The 18,918-nt window shown below is 36.0% G+C and overlaps 1 protein-coding gene across 2 annotated transcripts; it reads right to left on the bottom strand.

Annotated features, from left to right (window-relative positions):
* Positions 1 to 4,466: 4,466 nt before the first annotated feature.
* LOC131046671 (probable disease resistance protein At4g33300) lies at positions 4,467 to 7,412 on the bottom strand. 2 transcript variants are annotated; one of them, XM_057980451.2, is made up of 4 exons: positions 6,995 to 7,412; positions 6,164 to 6,782; positions 5,864 to 6,075; positions 4,467 to 5,653 (listed from the first exon to the last, which is right to left on the bottom strand). In XM_057980451.2, exons 1-4 carry the CDS (start codon positions 7,035 to 7,037, stop codon positions 4,836 to 4,838), a joined length of 1,692 nt encoding a protein of 563 aa, XP_057836434.2. In that variant the 5' UTR covers positions 7,038 to 7,412; the 3' UTR covers positions 4,467 to 4,835. The 2 variants fall into 2 exon arrangements, with proteins under 2 accessions (XP_057836434.2, XP_057836435.2); XM_057980452.2 differs by having other exon boundaries at positions 6,164 to 6,779; positions 6,995 to 7,410.
* Positions 7,413 to 18,918: the final 11,506 nt, after the last annotated feature.

Consider the following 18,918-nt stretch of genomic DNA (forward strand, 5'->3'; position numbering starts at 1 on the left):
GTTGTATTTCAAAAGGAATATAAAAACTATAATTGTCATAAGAGTAATAAGCACTGAATAAATCAAATATAATTTCTAATTGTAAGGGACACTGACTCTGCATCCTTCTTCCTTATTATTTTTTAGGGATGGCAGTGGGATCATGCTGGCAAACTTATGTTGCGTACATCAATATTGGATGTTACTATGTGATCGGTACTCTTTTCCATCTTTCTTGTGCTAATGTTCCATCGTTTCAATTTCTCTTATAAAAAGTTCCTGATCATTTTCAAGTGATTTTGATTTTTCTTTCACAGATCTGGTTCAACACAAGGCAATGAAATATAATAGTTAATTAAACCGATACTCTAAACAGCTGGTTCTAAAGCTTTCTGCTAATAAATAATCTCGACCTTTCCTTACTATATAATTTACTTTTCAATGGATGAATTCTAGTTTTAACTACAATCAACTTTATAATAGACCCCCTTCAATCACTGCTCCATTGAATCAGAATGTAGCCATTAATTGTTGTGTATAATAAAATTCATATGTTGAGAGTAGCCACAAATTCTACTTCAATTGAGTTTAGCATATTGTTAAACAAATCCTATGTCTTCTATTATGCCGTGGATTTGTTGTATAAATGTGTTTGTATACATGCCTTGTCTAACTCAAAATGTCATTGATGCAGAGATCAAGTGGTTTGAAAGCTATGAGAAAGGTAGATAGTGAATCTGAATATGCAGGCAATTTAAACACAGTTGTACTTGGAAATATTTATTTGATGCTTCTTTTGGATTAGATTGTGTATGTTTTTTGATCAATGTTTGGGATCACACTCTGTGATCCATCATCAGGATGATAAAGAACTAAGAGATACATGATCAAGGAGTGTGATTCAAAACATTGATAAAAAAACTTAAACACAGTCTAATCCAGAAGCAGCATCAAATAAATTATAGATTGTGGAAATCTTATATCATTACTGGCATGTTTGCAGCATTTCAATGCTCAATTGTAGGGCCGGTGTCCATACAGCAGATAGGGCACCAGTAGAGCTCACTTGAAGTGCTTCATTGCAGGCATTGAGGAGTGACAAGCCCTGAGAATTGATTCTGCTTTGTCTCCGTGCCAAATGGTTTCCCAAGTGGTTAATTACCTTTCCAAAGATTCAACGTCTCAACCAACGAAGGCTGAACAATTTTTTGAACAAACACTGGGCAATTCAAGATTTCCCAAGGACTTACACATCAGGGGATATCACTACTACAAAGGTATTCACAACATCAATCTCAAACCCAAGTAATTTAGTGTGTCTAGCTACAAACTTCTCTTCAATTGTTTATGCCTTTGGGATTCATGCCCTTACAAATACAAAATGTCATTTATGAAGATACCAATTGAAAGCTATGAGAAAGGTAGACAGTGAATCTGAATAAACGGACAGTTTCATCACAGCTGTACTTGTAATTATCTGTCAATTTGCTGCATGTGTAATTCATAAAAGTTAATCATGATGCTTTGTTGTTGTTCAATTTGTCTATATTCAGTCGTGACACTAGTCAGGAAAGTCATTCACCTTGGTCAATTCGTTACCAATCACAACATACTAGTCGAGCTTATGGAGCAGGAGACGAAAATTTTCTGTAGAGGGTGTTTCAATTAACAGTTGCACAAAGTTAGAAGCTTCGAAAGAGGTTCTGATTTGAGAACTTTGTGTGAATTGACAACATTCTTTACAGTGAAATATGTATCTATTACCAATGGATATATCTGATCTATCTGTGCAAATTCATTTCTTTATCATTAGCAATGTACCAATTTCAAATCTGTGTCATTAGTTGACTTGTTCTGTCAACCATACATATTTATTTTCCTGCAAGCATTTGAAGTTCAAATCGAATATTGTGTGATTCATGAACTCTTCAGTATAAGCGTATAAGGTTGTATCGATTGATCCTTTTGTTTCGAATTTTGAAATTTTTTAAACAACTTGTGTTGATAATCTAAGTGCAAAAATCAAGCTCTCAAATGTTTTAGCATTTTAGGCCAGCCTGATCTTATCTTTTCTATGTCTTATTGAAACACATTCTCCCAAAACAGAGCTACATGCAACATTAACTTGGATGCAACAATTTTCACCCTTTTCAAATCATCCTCATCGATATCCTCCAAATCAAAGTACTTTCCAATTATTGCACCCAATCAAGAAATTCATCTAGTTTGCGCTCACCTTTAAATTCAGAAATATCCGCTTTTACCTCAGAACTTTGAGTTTTTAAGGCTTCAATAAGCCTTTTCATTGGATTTAAGGCATTGACAACATTCCTATGAAGGCTAGTGTTCCTCCTGCCCTTCCTCCCCAATTCACATGGACTTCACTCTGGGCCATTGTTGACTGCTCTGATACCAAAAATCGATGCAAAGAATATCTCTTAAGACTCCTCTGCCCTTGTCTCTCAATCAGGCTGCTCAATAATTCATAGACACAAAGCCTGGAAAGAAACCCTTCCTCTGCAAAAGAAAACAGTCCACGATACTTGGTCCACCTTGAGGCAAATACAATCCTAACCAAAATACAATATAAATTTAGATTTGTAGAAACAAAAAATCACATAGATAGGAAACAAGAAAATATCTTAAAAACTAGGTCATGCCATTCCATCTTATTCAGCAAAAAATGTTTGCATAGCTATCACCCCAAAACAGAGTTTTTTTACCAGAGAAAAACTTTCCCCCCAACAATAATCATCTCCCTCCCTTGAAAGGAGAGGAAAAACCCAAATTAGAATCTGTCCGAAATGAACAGTTACAACCCAAAAATAAAGGCACGAGACAGTGAGGAAAGGTAATGCAGACAGGTAGTGGGCCCAACTATTATTTGTCTTTACATTACAACTTCAATTGAGTTATAGCGTACTGTGAAATAAATCCTATATGTTCTATTATGCCGTGGATTTATTATATAAATGTGTTTGTATATATGCCTTGACTAACTCAAAATGTCATTGATGCAGAGAGCAAGAGGTTTGAAAGCTATGAGAAGGGTAGATAGTAAATCTGAATAGGCAGGCAATTTCATCTCATTTGTACTCGTAAATATTTGTCAAATTCATAACATTTGATAATAGGGGACATGGCATGTTTGCAGCATTTCAACTCTCAATTGGAGGGCTGGTGTCCATACAGCAGATAGGCCACCAGTAGAGCTCACTTGCAGTGCTTCATTCCAGACATTGAAGAGTAGTCTTTCCAATGATTTAATGTCTCAACCAACCAAGGGTGAACCATTTTTCGAATGCTGGCAAATCAAGATTTTCCAAGGGTTTCGACCTCAGGGGATGTTATTCCTTCAAAGGTATTCACTACACCAATCTCAGACCCAAGTATTTTAGTGTGTCTAGCTAAAACCTTCTATTCAGCTGTTTATGCCATTGGGTTTCATGCCTTAACTAATTCAAGATGTCATTGATGCAGAGACCAAGAGTCTTGAAAGCTATGAGAAGGGTTAGACAGTGAATTGAATAAGCAGGCAGTTTCATCACAGCTGCACTTGTAAATGTTTGTCAATTTGTTACATGTGTAATTCATAACATTCAATCATTGATGTTTTGTTGTTCAATTTGTTTTGATTCATCCATGACATTAGCCAATAATGTCATTCACCTTTGTTCAATTCGTTACTAATCACAACATAGTAGTCGAGTTAATGGAGCACCAGAAGAAAGTTTTCTGTAGAGTAGCTTTCAATCAATAGTTGCAAAATGTTAGAAACATTTGAAAGATGTTCTGATTTGAGAACTTTGTGTGAATTAACAACATTATCCATAAAAGATGTTCTGATTTGAAAGATGTTCTGATTGGGCTGAAAATAGAGGGAAAGCCCCTATTGACTGTGAGAAGATGAACACCTCTTCTTTGGTTTCAAGTTTAAATGTCTGTTCTCCTACAGGGTGAAGAGAAAAAGCTTAGGGCTTGTTAACTCATGCTCCATGAAACAAAAATCTTTGGAACAATTTGGCTTTAAACCACCTTAACTTGGGGTTGGGTGTTTGTAAGTTCTGATGTCTTTTGTTGTTCATTTGCTGTTCGTCTTGGTTGTTCCTTGTTGTTTTGTAGTGCTATCTGATCTATCCTATTGTACAAGGGTCAGGGCCCTTTCGAAACCCCTGCTTTTTTAATCAAAAACATTATCTACCTTCAAGTTTGTATCTATTACCAATGGATATATCTGTGCAAATTCATTTTTCATCATTAGCAAATACACCAATATCATTGACTTGTTCTAGAACAGTCACATTTCTCGTGACAGATGGGGGGCTTGTTCTGTCAACCATACATACATATACATTTTCCTGCGAGCATTCGAAGTTCAAATCCAATATTGTGTGGTTGCATCTGAAGTTCAAATCCAAGTGACTGTTTAATCGTCAATATAGCTATGTTATATTTAGAAAGGCTTTAAATTTTAATGGATGGTATAATGAAAAACATGCCAACATTTTGATCAATTGAATTTTAGCTTTTCAATTGATTGTCAATATTTAATAGTAAAATTTACAGTATAATACAATGGCTTGGAAGTTAAGAATACAGAGGATTGCTTTCCTGATTGCGAAAGCTTCACTCGAAATCGCTTTATCAGATTTTCCTTGAGAAGCTCCACGAATTCGCTCCACTTTCAAATAATCACACTGGAGCCACAGCGACCATCGAATAAAACACTTTTGTTTAATCCATATGGTATTTAGATTTAATGACAGGAATGATTCCCATTGCCACTGCTGCCATAAAAGAGAGATTTTTTCATCAACGTCGGTTGGAGCTACTGCTCTGTTAGATTAGGAAAAAAATCAACCTTCAAGCCAATCCAAAGTGAATTGTGCTTCCACAATTTCAACTCTAAGATCAGGAATAGCAAGGGCCTGAGCTCGCAACCACTGGTTCTCGATCTTCTCATCGCATATAACATGTTTGAGGGAGTTTAATCCACAAACACTTCTAGGCAACCTTCTGAGACGAGAACACTCTCTCATGTCAATCTTTTCCAATTTCTTGAGTTGACCTATCTCTTCTGGAAGTTCCTTCAAGCCCTCACAAAGTGAAATGTCTAGAAATTCCAGTTGCTCAAGTTTTCCAATTGATTCTGGAAGCTCTTTCAGGCCTGGTAATGCTGATAATCTTAACGTTCTGAGAGAGCTCAGATTTCCGAGATTATATGGTAACTTTTCAAGCAGATGGCAGTTGGTAACAGACCAAGTATGAGCAGAGGGCATATTGCAGAGGGCAGGGGGTAACTCCTCCAAATCGCTGCAGTGGTCCAGGCTAAATTCAAGCAAACTGGAGTCGTTGAATGTGGACATTTTTACAAACCCTTCACATAAGCTTAGAGAAAGTTTCTCCAAATGTTGTATCACTTTGCTCTCTTTGGGAATAGCGGGTGCAACCAACCTCTCCAAGCGAAGACTTCTGAGCTGAGTGAGTGAAGATAAGGCATCCAGACCTTTAATTGTGGTCCTCTGTGAACCCAAATTACATACTATTAAAACTTTGAGTTTCTTCATAGTTTTCAGAAATGGAGGAAGAAAGTATTCTCTTGCAGAAAAGTGTAACACCAGAGCCTCTGTCTCCGGAAGATTCATCTGATACCAGTCATTCTCAGCCATAGAACCTGCATAAGATAAATCACACATGCAATTGAATTAGAGCACTTTTCAGCGGCCATGTATACTGATAGTTAATGTAAAATTTCGATATCTTCAATTCTAGAGAAGACGAAGCACGAAAAAAACACAATAAATCTTAATTTTTCTAAAAGATCATAGCCTGCAGAGTTGCCACTAAATAAAAGACTCTTTTAAGGATGGGGAGCGTAACCCACCTGTGTGAACAGAAACAATCTGAGCTTTAAGTGGTGTATCACTAAGCAACCTCCTTTCCCCTGGAAGGCTATGTTCCTTCCTCTGCATGAGTAGCCTCCTTCTATGGACTGGACTGCCCTGGCATCCCAAATGCCATACGAAGTCTCGCACCACAGCGCGCTGCGTAAAGAACAGCTCAGAGGAACTTTCGTAAGGGAGTGTTGCTGGGCTTCTGATACAGGAAATTTAACAAACAAGTCAGCTCAATGCTTGAAAAAATAAAATCGGGAAATTTAATATATGCAAGGAAAGATATGTACCCTTGATTGCCGATTAGATTCAAGAAATTTCTGCTTGCAAGTTCCCATAACAAAATAAGGGCATCCTGCTTTTCCATCTTCCGAACACGAACCCAAATGTCAAGCAGTGCATCAGCGCAGATTTTCTTGTCCGCTGGAAATGAAGCCAAGTCTAAGAAACATTCCCTCCGAACATCATCCAAGAAATCAATATGGATCTTCGGGCATTCAAGAATGCTTTCTCTGCGATAACAGGATATTGACTTTCCCTTCCAAAGCTCGTTCTTTATGTTCTCCCAGCCATCATGAAGTTCTCCATTCAATGAGAGAGGACACTCGTGGATGAACAACGGCAATTGACAGAGTCTAATAAAGGGTTTTCTGAGGTCGGTGAAACCCTCTCTGATTGTGATAACCATCATGTATTCTGGAGCATCCAATGGTAAATTCCCCAAATTAGCCTTGGACCAAACATCATCCAACAGCACCAAAGTTAGCTTAAGTAGCCTTATAAGCTTTAGTGGCAGTCGTATACATGCATCTTCCACATTCTGAAACTCAGCGGTCTCCTCCCTAAAGGTCTCTGGCATTCCCTTCTGATTTGGGGATTGTGAGCAAAGTACGTTTTCAATATCGTCTGCTGTCCATAAAAACAAATTTCTTTTAGTAAGCTGCAAAAGAACTGCGCAACACAATAATACAGAGCATCCCCTCTGCGAGCAATTAACCTGAATTAAAAAATTCATGACTGCAGATCTAAGAGCCTACAAATTTAATACCAGAAAGAGAAGACAAAGGCACATAAATAATACATCTCGACAACAGAAAATATGTATGGGTATGACCTATTACCTGAACAATCCACTCCAGACACAGTTGAATTGAAGCTAACCATTCTATATTCGCCAAAACGAAATTCTTAGTCTAAGGTTTCGCAAATTCTCCACAAATTTAGATGTTTGTCTCACGTAATTCGGCAAATTATTTGAGATTGCAAGTTTTCAGTTTTTAGTAATTGAACGGTTATAGAACTCATGTATATATTACAGAGCAATCTACATGCTTCCATGAATCAACAAGGTCATTTCTGCGAAGCCCGGATGGAAATTTCCTCGTGTTTGAGTTATGAGAGTATTGACCTTCTCGCGTGAAGGAAGGTTCAAAGTTCTGTCACAGTTCAACGTCTTTCGGTTTTTCCTTGAATTTGTATGGAAGGTACCGTGAAGAATCCCCGTTCCTGGAACACACAGTTTTTTCCACAGAAATTTCTTGGAAATTGAGTCAATTCCGAAGAACCTTGTTTGAAGTTTAGACTTTTCTACTATACGGCCCATTTATACAAATTTTAAGGATGGCTTAATCTAACTTTTGTGAACCTTATTTCTCTTGAAGAAACTTCAATTCTTGCCCCTTTTTCATCATGTAATTGTAAAAATTAAACTTCATTAATATCCCAGATCTGTTTTAAAAAGTTTTATTTTAATTTTAATTTTGTAAAGTTCTAACATTAAAGATTTTTAATAGGGACTTTTTATAATAATAGAAATTAGGCAAATTTAATAGAAACGAAAAAAAATTGAGAGCGAACGCACAAGGCAACTTTTTTTAATGCATGATTTTAAGAAACCTTAGTTGCTTATTGTCTATGATTTCTAGCTCGTTTTCAGCATTTCAAAGCTATTATGTGGCTAAAAATGATGATTATATCTATGGGGGAGTATTCTTTGCAAAAAAAAGAAGGATTTGTAGGGTAAATATGAAGAAAATAACATTGAAAACAGTACTGAGGAGAAATAATTTGTGGCGGGATTTGAAGCGGTTGTGGAGAACAAGGATGTGCCAGGGGCTGAGTCATCCATGGAGAAAGAGTCTTTTTTTGTGGTTGTTGATCAGGATGAACCAATGCTAGAAGAACAATCTAGTAAAACCCTAGAGATTCAACTCCCTGATGATGTCATTGAGGTTATTTCAGAATGCCAATCTAGAACCATTATTTTGTTTTTCCTAAGAGGTGTTCCTTCTGAAATGGATTTTTACAAATGGACTTAAATTAATTGGGAAAATCGAGGATGGGAGATTGAAGCTTTGAGAGGCCTTGGAAAAGGGTATGTGTCAAGTATGTTTAAATATATTGATCATGCCCAAGCTATTTTATAATTTAGCACTTGGATAATCTACTTAGGCAAATTTGTTATTTGTAAGCCTGAATTTTCAACTTTCATCCTGAAGGTCCCTATTATTCACATTACCCATGTGGGTTGAACTACCCTTCCTTAATTTGTCTTTTGGACTATTTTTAAAGGACATTGTGGCCTAATTGGGTAGAGTGATTTGGTGTAATCATAGTTCTGACAAGTTTTCAAACCTGGGAGTTCATCTAAGGACTTGTGTAGAAGTGGATGTTAACAAACTGAGCTGCCTGAAACCATTAAATTGATTGGCCCAAGATTTGAATTGGACTAGGCCTTAGTTTATTTTAATAATCCAAATGCTTGCTTTTACTATCAAAAGGAAGGACATTTAATTCACAATTTTCTTATCAAAAGGAGTAAATTAAATCAATTACCTGTGAACTCTACCCCATCCAATGGTCATATTTCTTGTCCAATTCAGACTTCTTCTCCTTCCATAGCCCAACCCTCTCCTTGTTCTTCACCTGCCACTAAGAATTCACCCCTTCCCTCCTCCATTCCAAATTGTCCTCTTGTCATTCTTGTAGAATTTACCCCTTCTTTTAAAGATATCATTATGTTAGATGGTTGGCAAATGGACAGGAAGAGGAAGGATCCACCTCTCTTACCCTCTTTCTTTGACTCGATCTCCACCTCAAGCTCATTATTCTTCTCCTCTCTCCTCCTCCTCTAAAGATCGAGATGCTTTCCCCTATCCCCATCACTCATCCCCCCAACCTCACATAGTTTGCAACCCCACTTCCCCTTCTTATGGCTCCTATTATCATTCAATATCTCCCTCTTCCAAATCCAAAGATCATGAGGCAAAAGATTCAAAATTGAATCTTGACAATATAATTTCAACGTGTTATCCCAAGTTGATGTTTCTTCCCAATATTCTCAAGACTTATAGAATCCTTTCATGAAATGTATGAGGGATTTCTCTTCATGGACTCACAAGTGAAAAGTAAAAGAGATGGTTTTGAAACGGAAACCTAATGTGTTGTTCTTTCTAGAAGTCAAAATGAGTAACACCAAGCAAGAGATTTCATTATGTCATGTTTGAAAATCTATGCAATCTTTTTACACACCACTCATCATGATGGCAGCGGTGGTGCTATTAGTGGGCTTTCTCCTTGGGTTGCCAAATATGTCATTGATAAAGGTGAGGAGCCCTCTCATAGTTGTGTTTGGATCCTTACCTTTATCAATAGATAGCTCATTGGCTTTTTCTCCATTTATGCTTTGAACTTTGCTAAAGAATGCATTGAGTTGTGAACTGGATGGTTGATAACCTTCCTTCTACTTATTGGGTTTTAGGGGGAGATTTTAATATGGTGTAATACTCTTTCAATTGCAGTTGGTCTAGATAATTTAATCTCAGTTGTGAAGAATTTGATAACTAGTTGTTTTGTTGTAACTCCTTGGGAGTAATAGATCCTATTCAAGATTAAAAAATTTTAGCCAAGCTAAAAATTGGTTTACATGGTCCAATTCTAGAATGGGAAAAGATAGGAAAATGAGAAGGTTGGATAGATTTTATATATCTCCTATTTTTACTCTAGCTTATGATTCAGTGGAGATGTGTGTTTAGGTGGACTTATCCTCTACTCTTTCTGACCATTATCCCATTGTTTGTAGGATTAACTTGTCTTAAACCTCAAACATTAACAATTCTCGCCCCTTCAAACTTAATGTTTCTCATTTAAAGAATCATGTTTTCTTAACATCTCTTTCAAGGATTTGGAGTTCTCTTCCAAACTTATGGATGGAGAGTCTTGAATTAATTGGTGGTGTGTTGCCATAATGCACTAGTTTCTTACACTCATTTGGGAAAAAGAATGGCTTGGCAACACAAACGTAAGGAAAGATCTCTCCTGAAACAAACTTGTTTAGGTTATAATTATTCTTAATTATGATCCTAGCAACATTAAAATTCAATCTCCCATTACTACCACAAAAGCTCAATTACGCAAATTAGGCAATTATAAAGGACAAGGGGCCAAAGTTAGATCTAGACTTCATTGGATAAAATATGGAAATAAAGACACTAAATATTTTTTTAGTTATCTCAACTACAAACATAAAAAAGAAAGATTTGATGCAATAGGGGATGAATTTGAAGTTCTTCAATCCAATCCTTCTAATATATTTAATGTGTTTAAAGGATTCTACGATAATTTGTTTAACAATGAATATTGGCAAGTTATTCAACAAAATCTAGAAGATAGATTCAAAGATTACGTTCCTAACAGAATAGATGTTGATTATAGTTTCTATCTAGATAGAATTCTAACTTAAGAAGAGCTAGGAAATGCACTTTTTTAAATGGCCCCTTACAAAAGCCTACGTAGCGATGGGCTTCCTATGGAATTCTACAAAGCTACATGGCAAGACATCAAGGAGGATTTTTATTATTTCTACTTGGAGGCCTTTGAGAAACTATCATTAGGTCCTATTGTTAACAGTAGTATAATTAGATTACTTCCCAAAGGAAAAGAAGAAGACACCATATCCGGAAGGCGTCCTATCACATTTCTTAATACATCATATAAAATCATAAAAAAATATTTGGCTAATAGGATCAAACCAACAATGAAATATTGTTACAACTAAGTAGACTAGATTCATTATTGGCAGATTTATTCTTGATAATCTCATGTAGGCATGAAAGACTTGCAAATGGGCTCAACAAATAGGCCAAGAGGCTATTTTGATCAAACTTGATTTTGATAAGGCTTACAACATGATTCGTTGGAGTTTTATTCTTGAATTGCTTTAATGGTTGGGCTTTGAACCCAAGTTTCAAGCTCATGTTTAAATGATGTTCCAAGATGTTAATGCTCAAATTATCATTAATAATATGATAGTGAGCTCATTCCCATTACAAATGTATATCTAACAGGGATTCCCCTTATCTCACTACCTTTATGCCCTTACAATTGATGCCTTAGGATATATTCTTCAATATGCCAATAACATGAATCAAATTTTAAGAATCTCCATTTTGTATGATGTTGTTGTAACCAACTCACATTATGTTGATGAGAGTTTATTGTTTTTACAAAACTTTGAAAAGGACATATCTAATACAATGGAGATTTTGAAGTTGTATTGCGTTGTTCAAGGGTTCAAACTTTCTCATGATAAAACTATTTTTTTAATGGTTCAATCTAGACCTATTCCATATTGAATTCCTAGTGAATGGGAAAAAAATTAAAAATGAGGAAATTATGAGGTACCTTGGTATTCCTTTTGGCATTGAGGTTTCCTTCTCTGATATTTGGAATTGGTATCTTAATAGAGTGAGAAATAAACATTTTAGTTAGGGGAATAAGTTCCTTTCCTTAGATGGTAAAATATAGGTTGCTAATAAAATATTGCTCACATCACATGTTTATTATTCTTCATGTTAAATGCCCTCTAAAAAGGGGTATACCGATTTAAACAAAATTATTCATCAATTTCTTTGAACTAAATGGGATGGTAATAGGGGCTTTGTATCTACATCATGGAGCCATTATATTCAGCCTAAATGCAAAGGTGGTTTGGGGTCAATTAACCCAAGGACAATGATTTTGTTTGACTGCTAAATGGATTATTATAGTTGCCCATGAGAATGAACTATGGAAGATACTCATATGGAACCATATCAATCTTGCCTTTGTCAAAGTTAAATGGTAGTGAGTGGGGTAGCTGGATAAAATACATTCTCCTTTCTTCTCAATCAAGGCTTCTTTTCCTCTTTGGTCCATATGGAAGGCTTGGCATCATATTTGTCATCTTCTAAAATGGAGAGAAAACTCCCTATAGAATGGGTTTAGCTTTTCCACCTCATCTATTTGGTGGAAAAAACAAATTCATTATCAAAATAAACCTCTTGCCTTATTGTTTGCTAAACATTCTTATCATTTGTTTAAAAAAATGTATTTGCAAGGTTGGGGATCTTTGACAGTTTTATATTATGGAATGATTAAACCATGACATATTGTTAAGGCTCAATTCTTTTATTTTGTTTAATCCTTGATTCTTGTGGAGCTATCAATGAAACTATGTACTCCTATACAATGTAATTTCTTCAAAGACTGGCAAAGGTTTACTTGTAGGTGATTCCTCATATGTATTTAATTTTCAAACTAAATTCCAAATAGGACTGCAGATTCAGTGAAAAGTTTTAATAAAAAAAATTATCCTCAAGTCTAGTAATCAAAAGTTAGTGCAGATGCATAATTGATCACTTAGAAGATTATACATGCAAATTTCCCATTGTAGATAAGTCGAAACGTATGATGATTCAACTAGTCAGTTTTTCATTCTATTATAAGCAAGAAATCAAAAGGCATATCTTTTGGGGCTACCAATCTATCAAAAAATAATGGAATGTTGTATTTAATGACTTACCTACTATCTTTGATCATAAATTAAGCTAGAAAGAGGCTCTCCTTGGGGTTGGTTTCCATTCTAATCCTATTGTTGATGGTTTTAGACATTTTATTTTGATGTTGATTTGGTAGAACGGGTGTAAGGCTATCTTTAGTAGCCACAATAATCACCACGAATTTATTTTTCCAAGAGTTTACTCTTAACAATTTCTATTGTCTTGCTTCTCTAGTTTGTTAATTACAAGTTGAGGTTGGAAAAAAATTAAAGTTGGACGTTCAAATTTAATGTATCAAATTAAAAGTTACTTAACTGCTTGATGAGAAGAAGGTTGGCATGGGGAAAATTTTAAGACCTGCCTTAAAAGATTGATTATTGTATGGTATATCATGTTGAGGGCAATTTTTTTTTTCTTGTCATGTCATGTTGTTGTCATGCACATGTTGTTGGGCCATATAGATTAGATGTTAATCATTATGGTTGTTATTCTATATGCTTTATGTTTTTTTAATCTATATGGATTAGAGGTATTATTGTTATTTCATTTTGTTTGTCACTTTGTTGGTCTATATGTATCATAGTTGTAATGTTGTTGTAACTGTCACTTGGTTGGTCTGTGTGGACCAAATGTAGTCTTTCTTGTTGATGCTTCTACTATTGCAATTTTTAACTACAACATTTTTGTAATTTGCATTCATATAAAATTAGAAAGTTTTCATAATAAAGAAGTTGAGATATTTAAAATTTTATAGTTTATTTATTTTAATAGTTGATATTTAAATGCTATTAATTTTATTATTATGTGATATTATATTATTTCATCTTGTTGAAGATTCAAATTACCATCAAATAGTTATTGGACTAGTGATTGGAGTCATGATCACTATGTAAACTTTTGACACGTTATCAAATGACCTTGTAAAACCCTTGGTAGTTCCTCAAACATTATGCGAAATCTAATTGAACATAGTTTAAGATCTCCCAAGTTAGTATTAGAAAAAGGTGTCTCAATCTTGCATTCCCAATGTTTGTATTTTAATAAATTGTTTGTATTTACTATTTCATCTTTTATTCATTGAATTTACTTAAAAAACTTGGTGTCCCATTTGGAGGTGACACTACTATTATCTTTAACATTTGGTTTTTTCCTCGCATGAGGATGTAGGCATCCTATATTGAGTTGGCATGTTTTGTCATTTGTCAACATTATGGTTGGTATATAAGAGAAACATGATAGGGGTTATCTATGACATATTCTTATGATGCATAAGAGCATGTAAGATGGATGTTACAATGGAATCTTAACTAGCACTATGATAAGTTTGAACAATTAACATGAAAAATCTTTGAATGGGTTGTATGAAGAGAAATTGCAGTGCTCAAGTTTGGGTGGTCAAATATTTTTAATGACATATGACATGTAAGGATGTTGCTTAACAAATTTGTCTCCTTCTTGAAACTTTAATTATTATCTTCTCAGAGAAAATTATGACTCCGTTTTACCCTTTAGAAAGAAGCAAATATACCAACAGTTGGAAGAATTAATGATAATTCAACCTTTGCATTAGAGGGTAGCTACTCATATGATTTACAATGAATTAACTGTACAATAGAGTTTTGTAACACTTTTAACCAGAAAGTATTGAAAAGGCTTCAACATTTATCCATCAGCACAAATAAATGCCTAAATTTTTCTGAGAAATTGCTCAAAGAAGAGTTCACAGACCGTGATTAACATATATTTACTACATACATATAAAAATCAAATGGGAACTCAGCAAGAGAAACTAGCAGCTTAATCGAGACTCTCTCGTGCCTCACAGGGCAAGGGATATCAAGTTGATTAGCACCATTAGAATCATCCAACAATATATAACAAATATGAACCCAAAATAAATGCAGAGATGACTGATTATCAGATTAAATTATGCCCACATAACAACCTAAGAAGAATTACAAATCTCAGAACACATAAATTCAAAGTTATCACAACATTCCATTAATAATCAATCATTATTTCATCTCCCACAATTCGTATCAAAAACTCTTCTATTGTTTCCAAAATCACAGTTTCAGAACCCTTTCAAAAGCAAGCTTTTCAGCTTAAATAGCCACGAGGCCATAGTTTTACATAATTAACAAATTACATTTACTTTCACTTCAGTGAAAGAAACCGTTCAAATGACACAAAATAAAACTAAACTAATAGCCACTAAAAGGTCGACATTTCAATGTAGCACCACTAAGCATCCGCTGCAACTAAGCAAGTTATGGGCTTGTCCTGTTTTGTCGCGGATCCTTGCCATTCTAGGTGTGCAGTCAAAAAGTTCAGGATAACTTGGAAATAGGGCAGGCCAATGTGTATGATCCTCTATTTCCACACTTCCTTATCCATATTCAACTACATGACCTTCTCTTTACGAACCTCCAGGTGATCCGAACAGATAATGAGCATTGATTCAATCCTTGCTACCTTCAAAAAGTCATCAGTAGTCAAAGATTTTGTGGTCTGAATGGAATGAACTCTATCTTGAAAGACTTTAATCATGTCTGCAACCTCTTCAATCACCTTAGCTCCCTCCTTCATGAGTTGGGTATCAATACATTTAAGGTCCTTCTGTATAGTGTCAATCAAATCAGTCAGTCCTTTGAGTAGCTTAGTGGACTCTTCATGGCCCTGCCCGATGATTGAGTTGCCCCATTACATGTTTTTCTTTGACAAGTATAGTACATTATCATCTAGGTTCTCCACCGGTTTCTCAGCTAGTAACTTCAATAGTCCATACTTCTGAACATCATTCATTTGTGTGAGAACAGCTACCCACTTAATCCTTTCCTTTTCCCAAGCGACTGTCTCCAGCTCGAGTTCCTTACTCACAGTTTCTGCATCCTTATAAACCTTGATCAGATTAGTAATATATTCTGATCCTTGTTGGATTATTAGATCCAACCATTTGTTGAACATCTCAGTCACTACCATGTTCCTTTGAACTTGATCAAGCATCTTCTAGTTTGCTGGAGACTTAGGGTCAAATGACACTAGTATTTGTGACAATGGTTGAGGATTTGGATTATGAATAGCATTGATGTATTCTACCATCCGTGCGACCATTTGCTTCATTTATCTCTTGTCTTTTTAATCTTTCCAAGTCCTGGAGATTATCCTCTTTGTAGAAGATTCCAAATGTTTTACATCCACGACCCTTGATGCAATGCCCAAATCAATTTTCTCCACAGTAAAATCTTCCTCCGTGGCCTTATCTGCATTTCTCCCAGGATTGGGCTTGGCCACTTCAGCTATCTAGTGTCCTGTTGTGTCGTCCACATCAAGTATTGCTTGTGTTTTGAGCTTTTTGGGCTTTAATGCTTTTCCTAAGCATTTACTAACCATGTCCTCCAATGGAATGGTGACTGGCACCACACTTTTCTTCTTTCCAATGGCGGCTTCCAGCCATCTTCGTGCATTGGTAGGTCCTTTATGTGGCGGGGTGATCTGTGCATCTGGGGAGGTAACGATTACCAGGGTGTTCATGGGATCCTGTTGAGTTTCTACTCCTTCATTTGTATCCACTTCTTGTATCCCAGGCTCGCTTTGATCCCATGGGTCCATTATTTGTTTAGGCTCTTCATTGGGGTCTAAGTCCACCATGACCTGTTGCAGAACATGCTCTCTACTTTTATTCTCGCTTCTTGACCGGGTTACTTGGGCAGCTGTAAGACCAGATGGTGACCTTGCTGACCTTCTTAGCGGTATTTTCTCTACAGCGGGCTTTGAGACACTTGCAATATCAACAATTTTATTAGTGGCAAAAACAAGAGATTGAACTAGGTTGTGTGAATCACTTCTTGATTCGTGTGGGGACATGAAAGGAGCCTCCTTGAATTTTAGTTTTCTCAACCATCTCTGTGATCTCTTGACAACATTGAAGGTCCTTGTTTGAATGCTATCATCTTCTTTTTTGTTCCAGTAAATTTCTGGATTTGGTTTCCCTTTAATCTTAGTATCAAACTCAGGGTCAAGGACATCTTCCTCTATATCTTCCAGTACACCTGATGTATTAATTGGGAGCCTCAAGACAACTATCTGCCACAAAGTGAATCTTGACCACAACCTCTTTCTCACTTCATGCTCATCCTTGTAGTTTTCCCAATAATCCTCTATCTGAGGTTCATGGCAGAAATGACTATCTATGTTAAGGCTCTCCCTTGCATAACCCTTACTATCAAATCTTTGCCTAGCCACATATGGCTGGAGGTTCATCCTTTTGAACTCCAGGTCCAGATTCAGAGTATTTGATACCGATTTGCAACTGTAATACCCAAGTTGAATGGGAAAAACCACCCCAGATTCACCATTTGCTCCTAGTCTTTTATCTATATGAGCCAGCTGTCTTCTTACTTCTATAAGTACAAAGCTATCAAAGGCATACCTGGGCAATTTGAATGGTTGGCCTTCAAAACCACCTACCCTTATGTAAGTAAACAGTGGAAATTGGATAAAGAAGCTCCCATAAATACTCATAAACTCCATAGCCTCTACGGACATTCTCTTGATGGCATCACCCTGAAGTTCAAAGGAAGTCTTCCCGCAAAGACTCCATTCCATTTGTCAATTTGTTCAACATATCTCTGTTATTGCAACAATAGATAAAAATCATAAACCCTCATTCGATCAATCCAAGGTTCATTGGGTAACCCAGGCCAATCTTTTATTCATGCTAAAATATAAAACAGGTAAGAAGACATGTAAAACCTAGTCATAGCCACAAAGTTGCTTAGCCCTTCGTGAAGCCACTCCGCAATTACCTGAGACCAATCCAAAAATCTATCACCAGAAAGAACCACTTGGATGAAAACGTACATCCAATCTTCCCAATAGAAGGAATGTGAATTCCCCTTTACTCTGTTTAAAAGCACAACAATGTCCCACACCTCATTGATGAGGTTTTCTCTTGTTAAGGGTTTGGGTAGTCGTGATCCTCCTTTCTGAACCCTCAAGAGCCTATTTCTTGCAATTACACTTCTATACTTGCTTTTCTTCTCACAGAAATAGGCATATGAATTTCCAATGGTCCAATCCTCATACTCCTCTTTATGCGGAATACTCATTGTCACCATCATTGTTTCCCTATTAATACCAACTAACACCTCGCTGTCACTATTTCTAATACACCTATTCTCAGAGTCATATCTGTTCATGCAAGCCAAAACTAAATTTGGACACAACGTGGCTAGCGGGAATGCAACAACTTCCACAAGACCACTCTTAACTATCTTCTCCATTAGTGACCCAGCTTGAGGATTTTTAGTCCTTTCAAGGAAATTCCCCAAATCTACATGAACTAAGGAGGTGTCTTCCATTTTTGATAAGATACTCACTAAACACGAGGTTTGGTCAAGCCTTGGTAGTACTGGCCTCATTTTAACTATCTATTCCTTTAACCAAGAAATTATAACAACAATACAATATGCTACCCCAACAATTTTCAGAATTTCCTCCTTTTTCTATACTGATAAAACTTCAGTACACAAAGAAACACAACATAGGAGAAGACAACTGAACTTACCCGATAACACCATGAAAACTGGAAATTCTTTCAGAGAATAGAGCTGGATTTACCTTCGATGGCTCCAATTAATTGAAGTATGACAACTGTGACCTTCATAAATATGGAAATAAACTCATACATTTTTCTTTAATCAGACGAGCAAATATCAATAGGGCTGCACACGCTTCATCATAATTTACTCAAGCATGCGAAGTAACGGCGAAATGAAAAACCTGACACCTTCTTAATTACACATCACTTCCGCACACGCAATTTGATGTTTTCATGATTACTTTTCACATTTAGAATTTCAAAAAGCCGAATAAGAGAATATTCCTTCTTGTCGCACCGCTTTTATTTCCTCCAAAAAGCTTTTCAGATTATTTTGAAAAGAACTTATGAACCTTGAACCACTTGAACACAAGGTTCAATGGTTCAAGTTCACTTTAAGAAATAAATGGTAAAGGGCAACACATAAACAACACCGGGAACAAGCAACAAAGAAAAGGAATAATTAAAGTGAACCTTGAACTTCTTGAACCGCTTGAAATTAGGTTCAAGGTTCAAAACCATACATCAACTCAACATAAAAAGAATCATGCTAATCATATAACAATATGTTGCCGCGACCCACTAAAAAGACATTTTTGAACCTTGAACCTTTGAAACACTTGAA

This window comes from Cryptomeria japonica, chromosome 4 (assembly GCF_030272615.1).
Source record: "Cryptomeria japonica chromosome 4, Sugi_1.0, whole genome shotgun sequence".
NCBI lineage: Eukaryota > Viridiplantae > Streptophyta > Pinopsida > Cupressales > Cupressaceae > Cryptomeria > Cryptomeria japonica.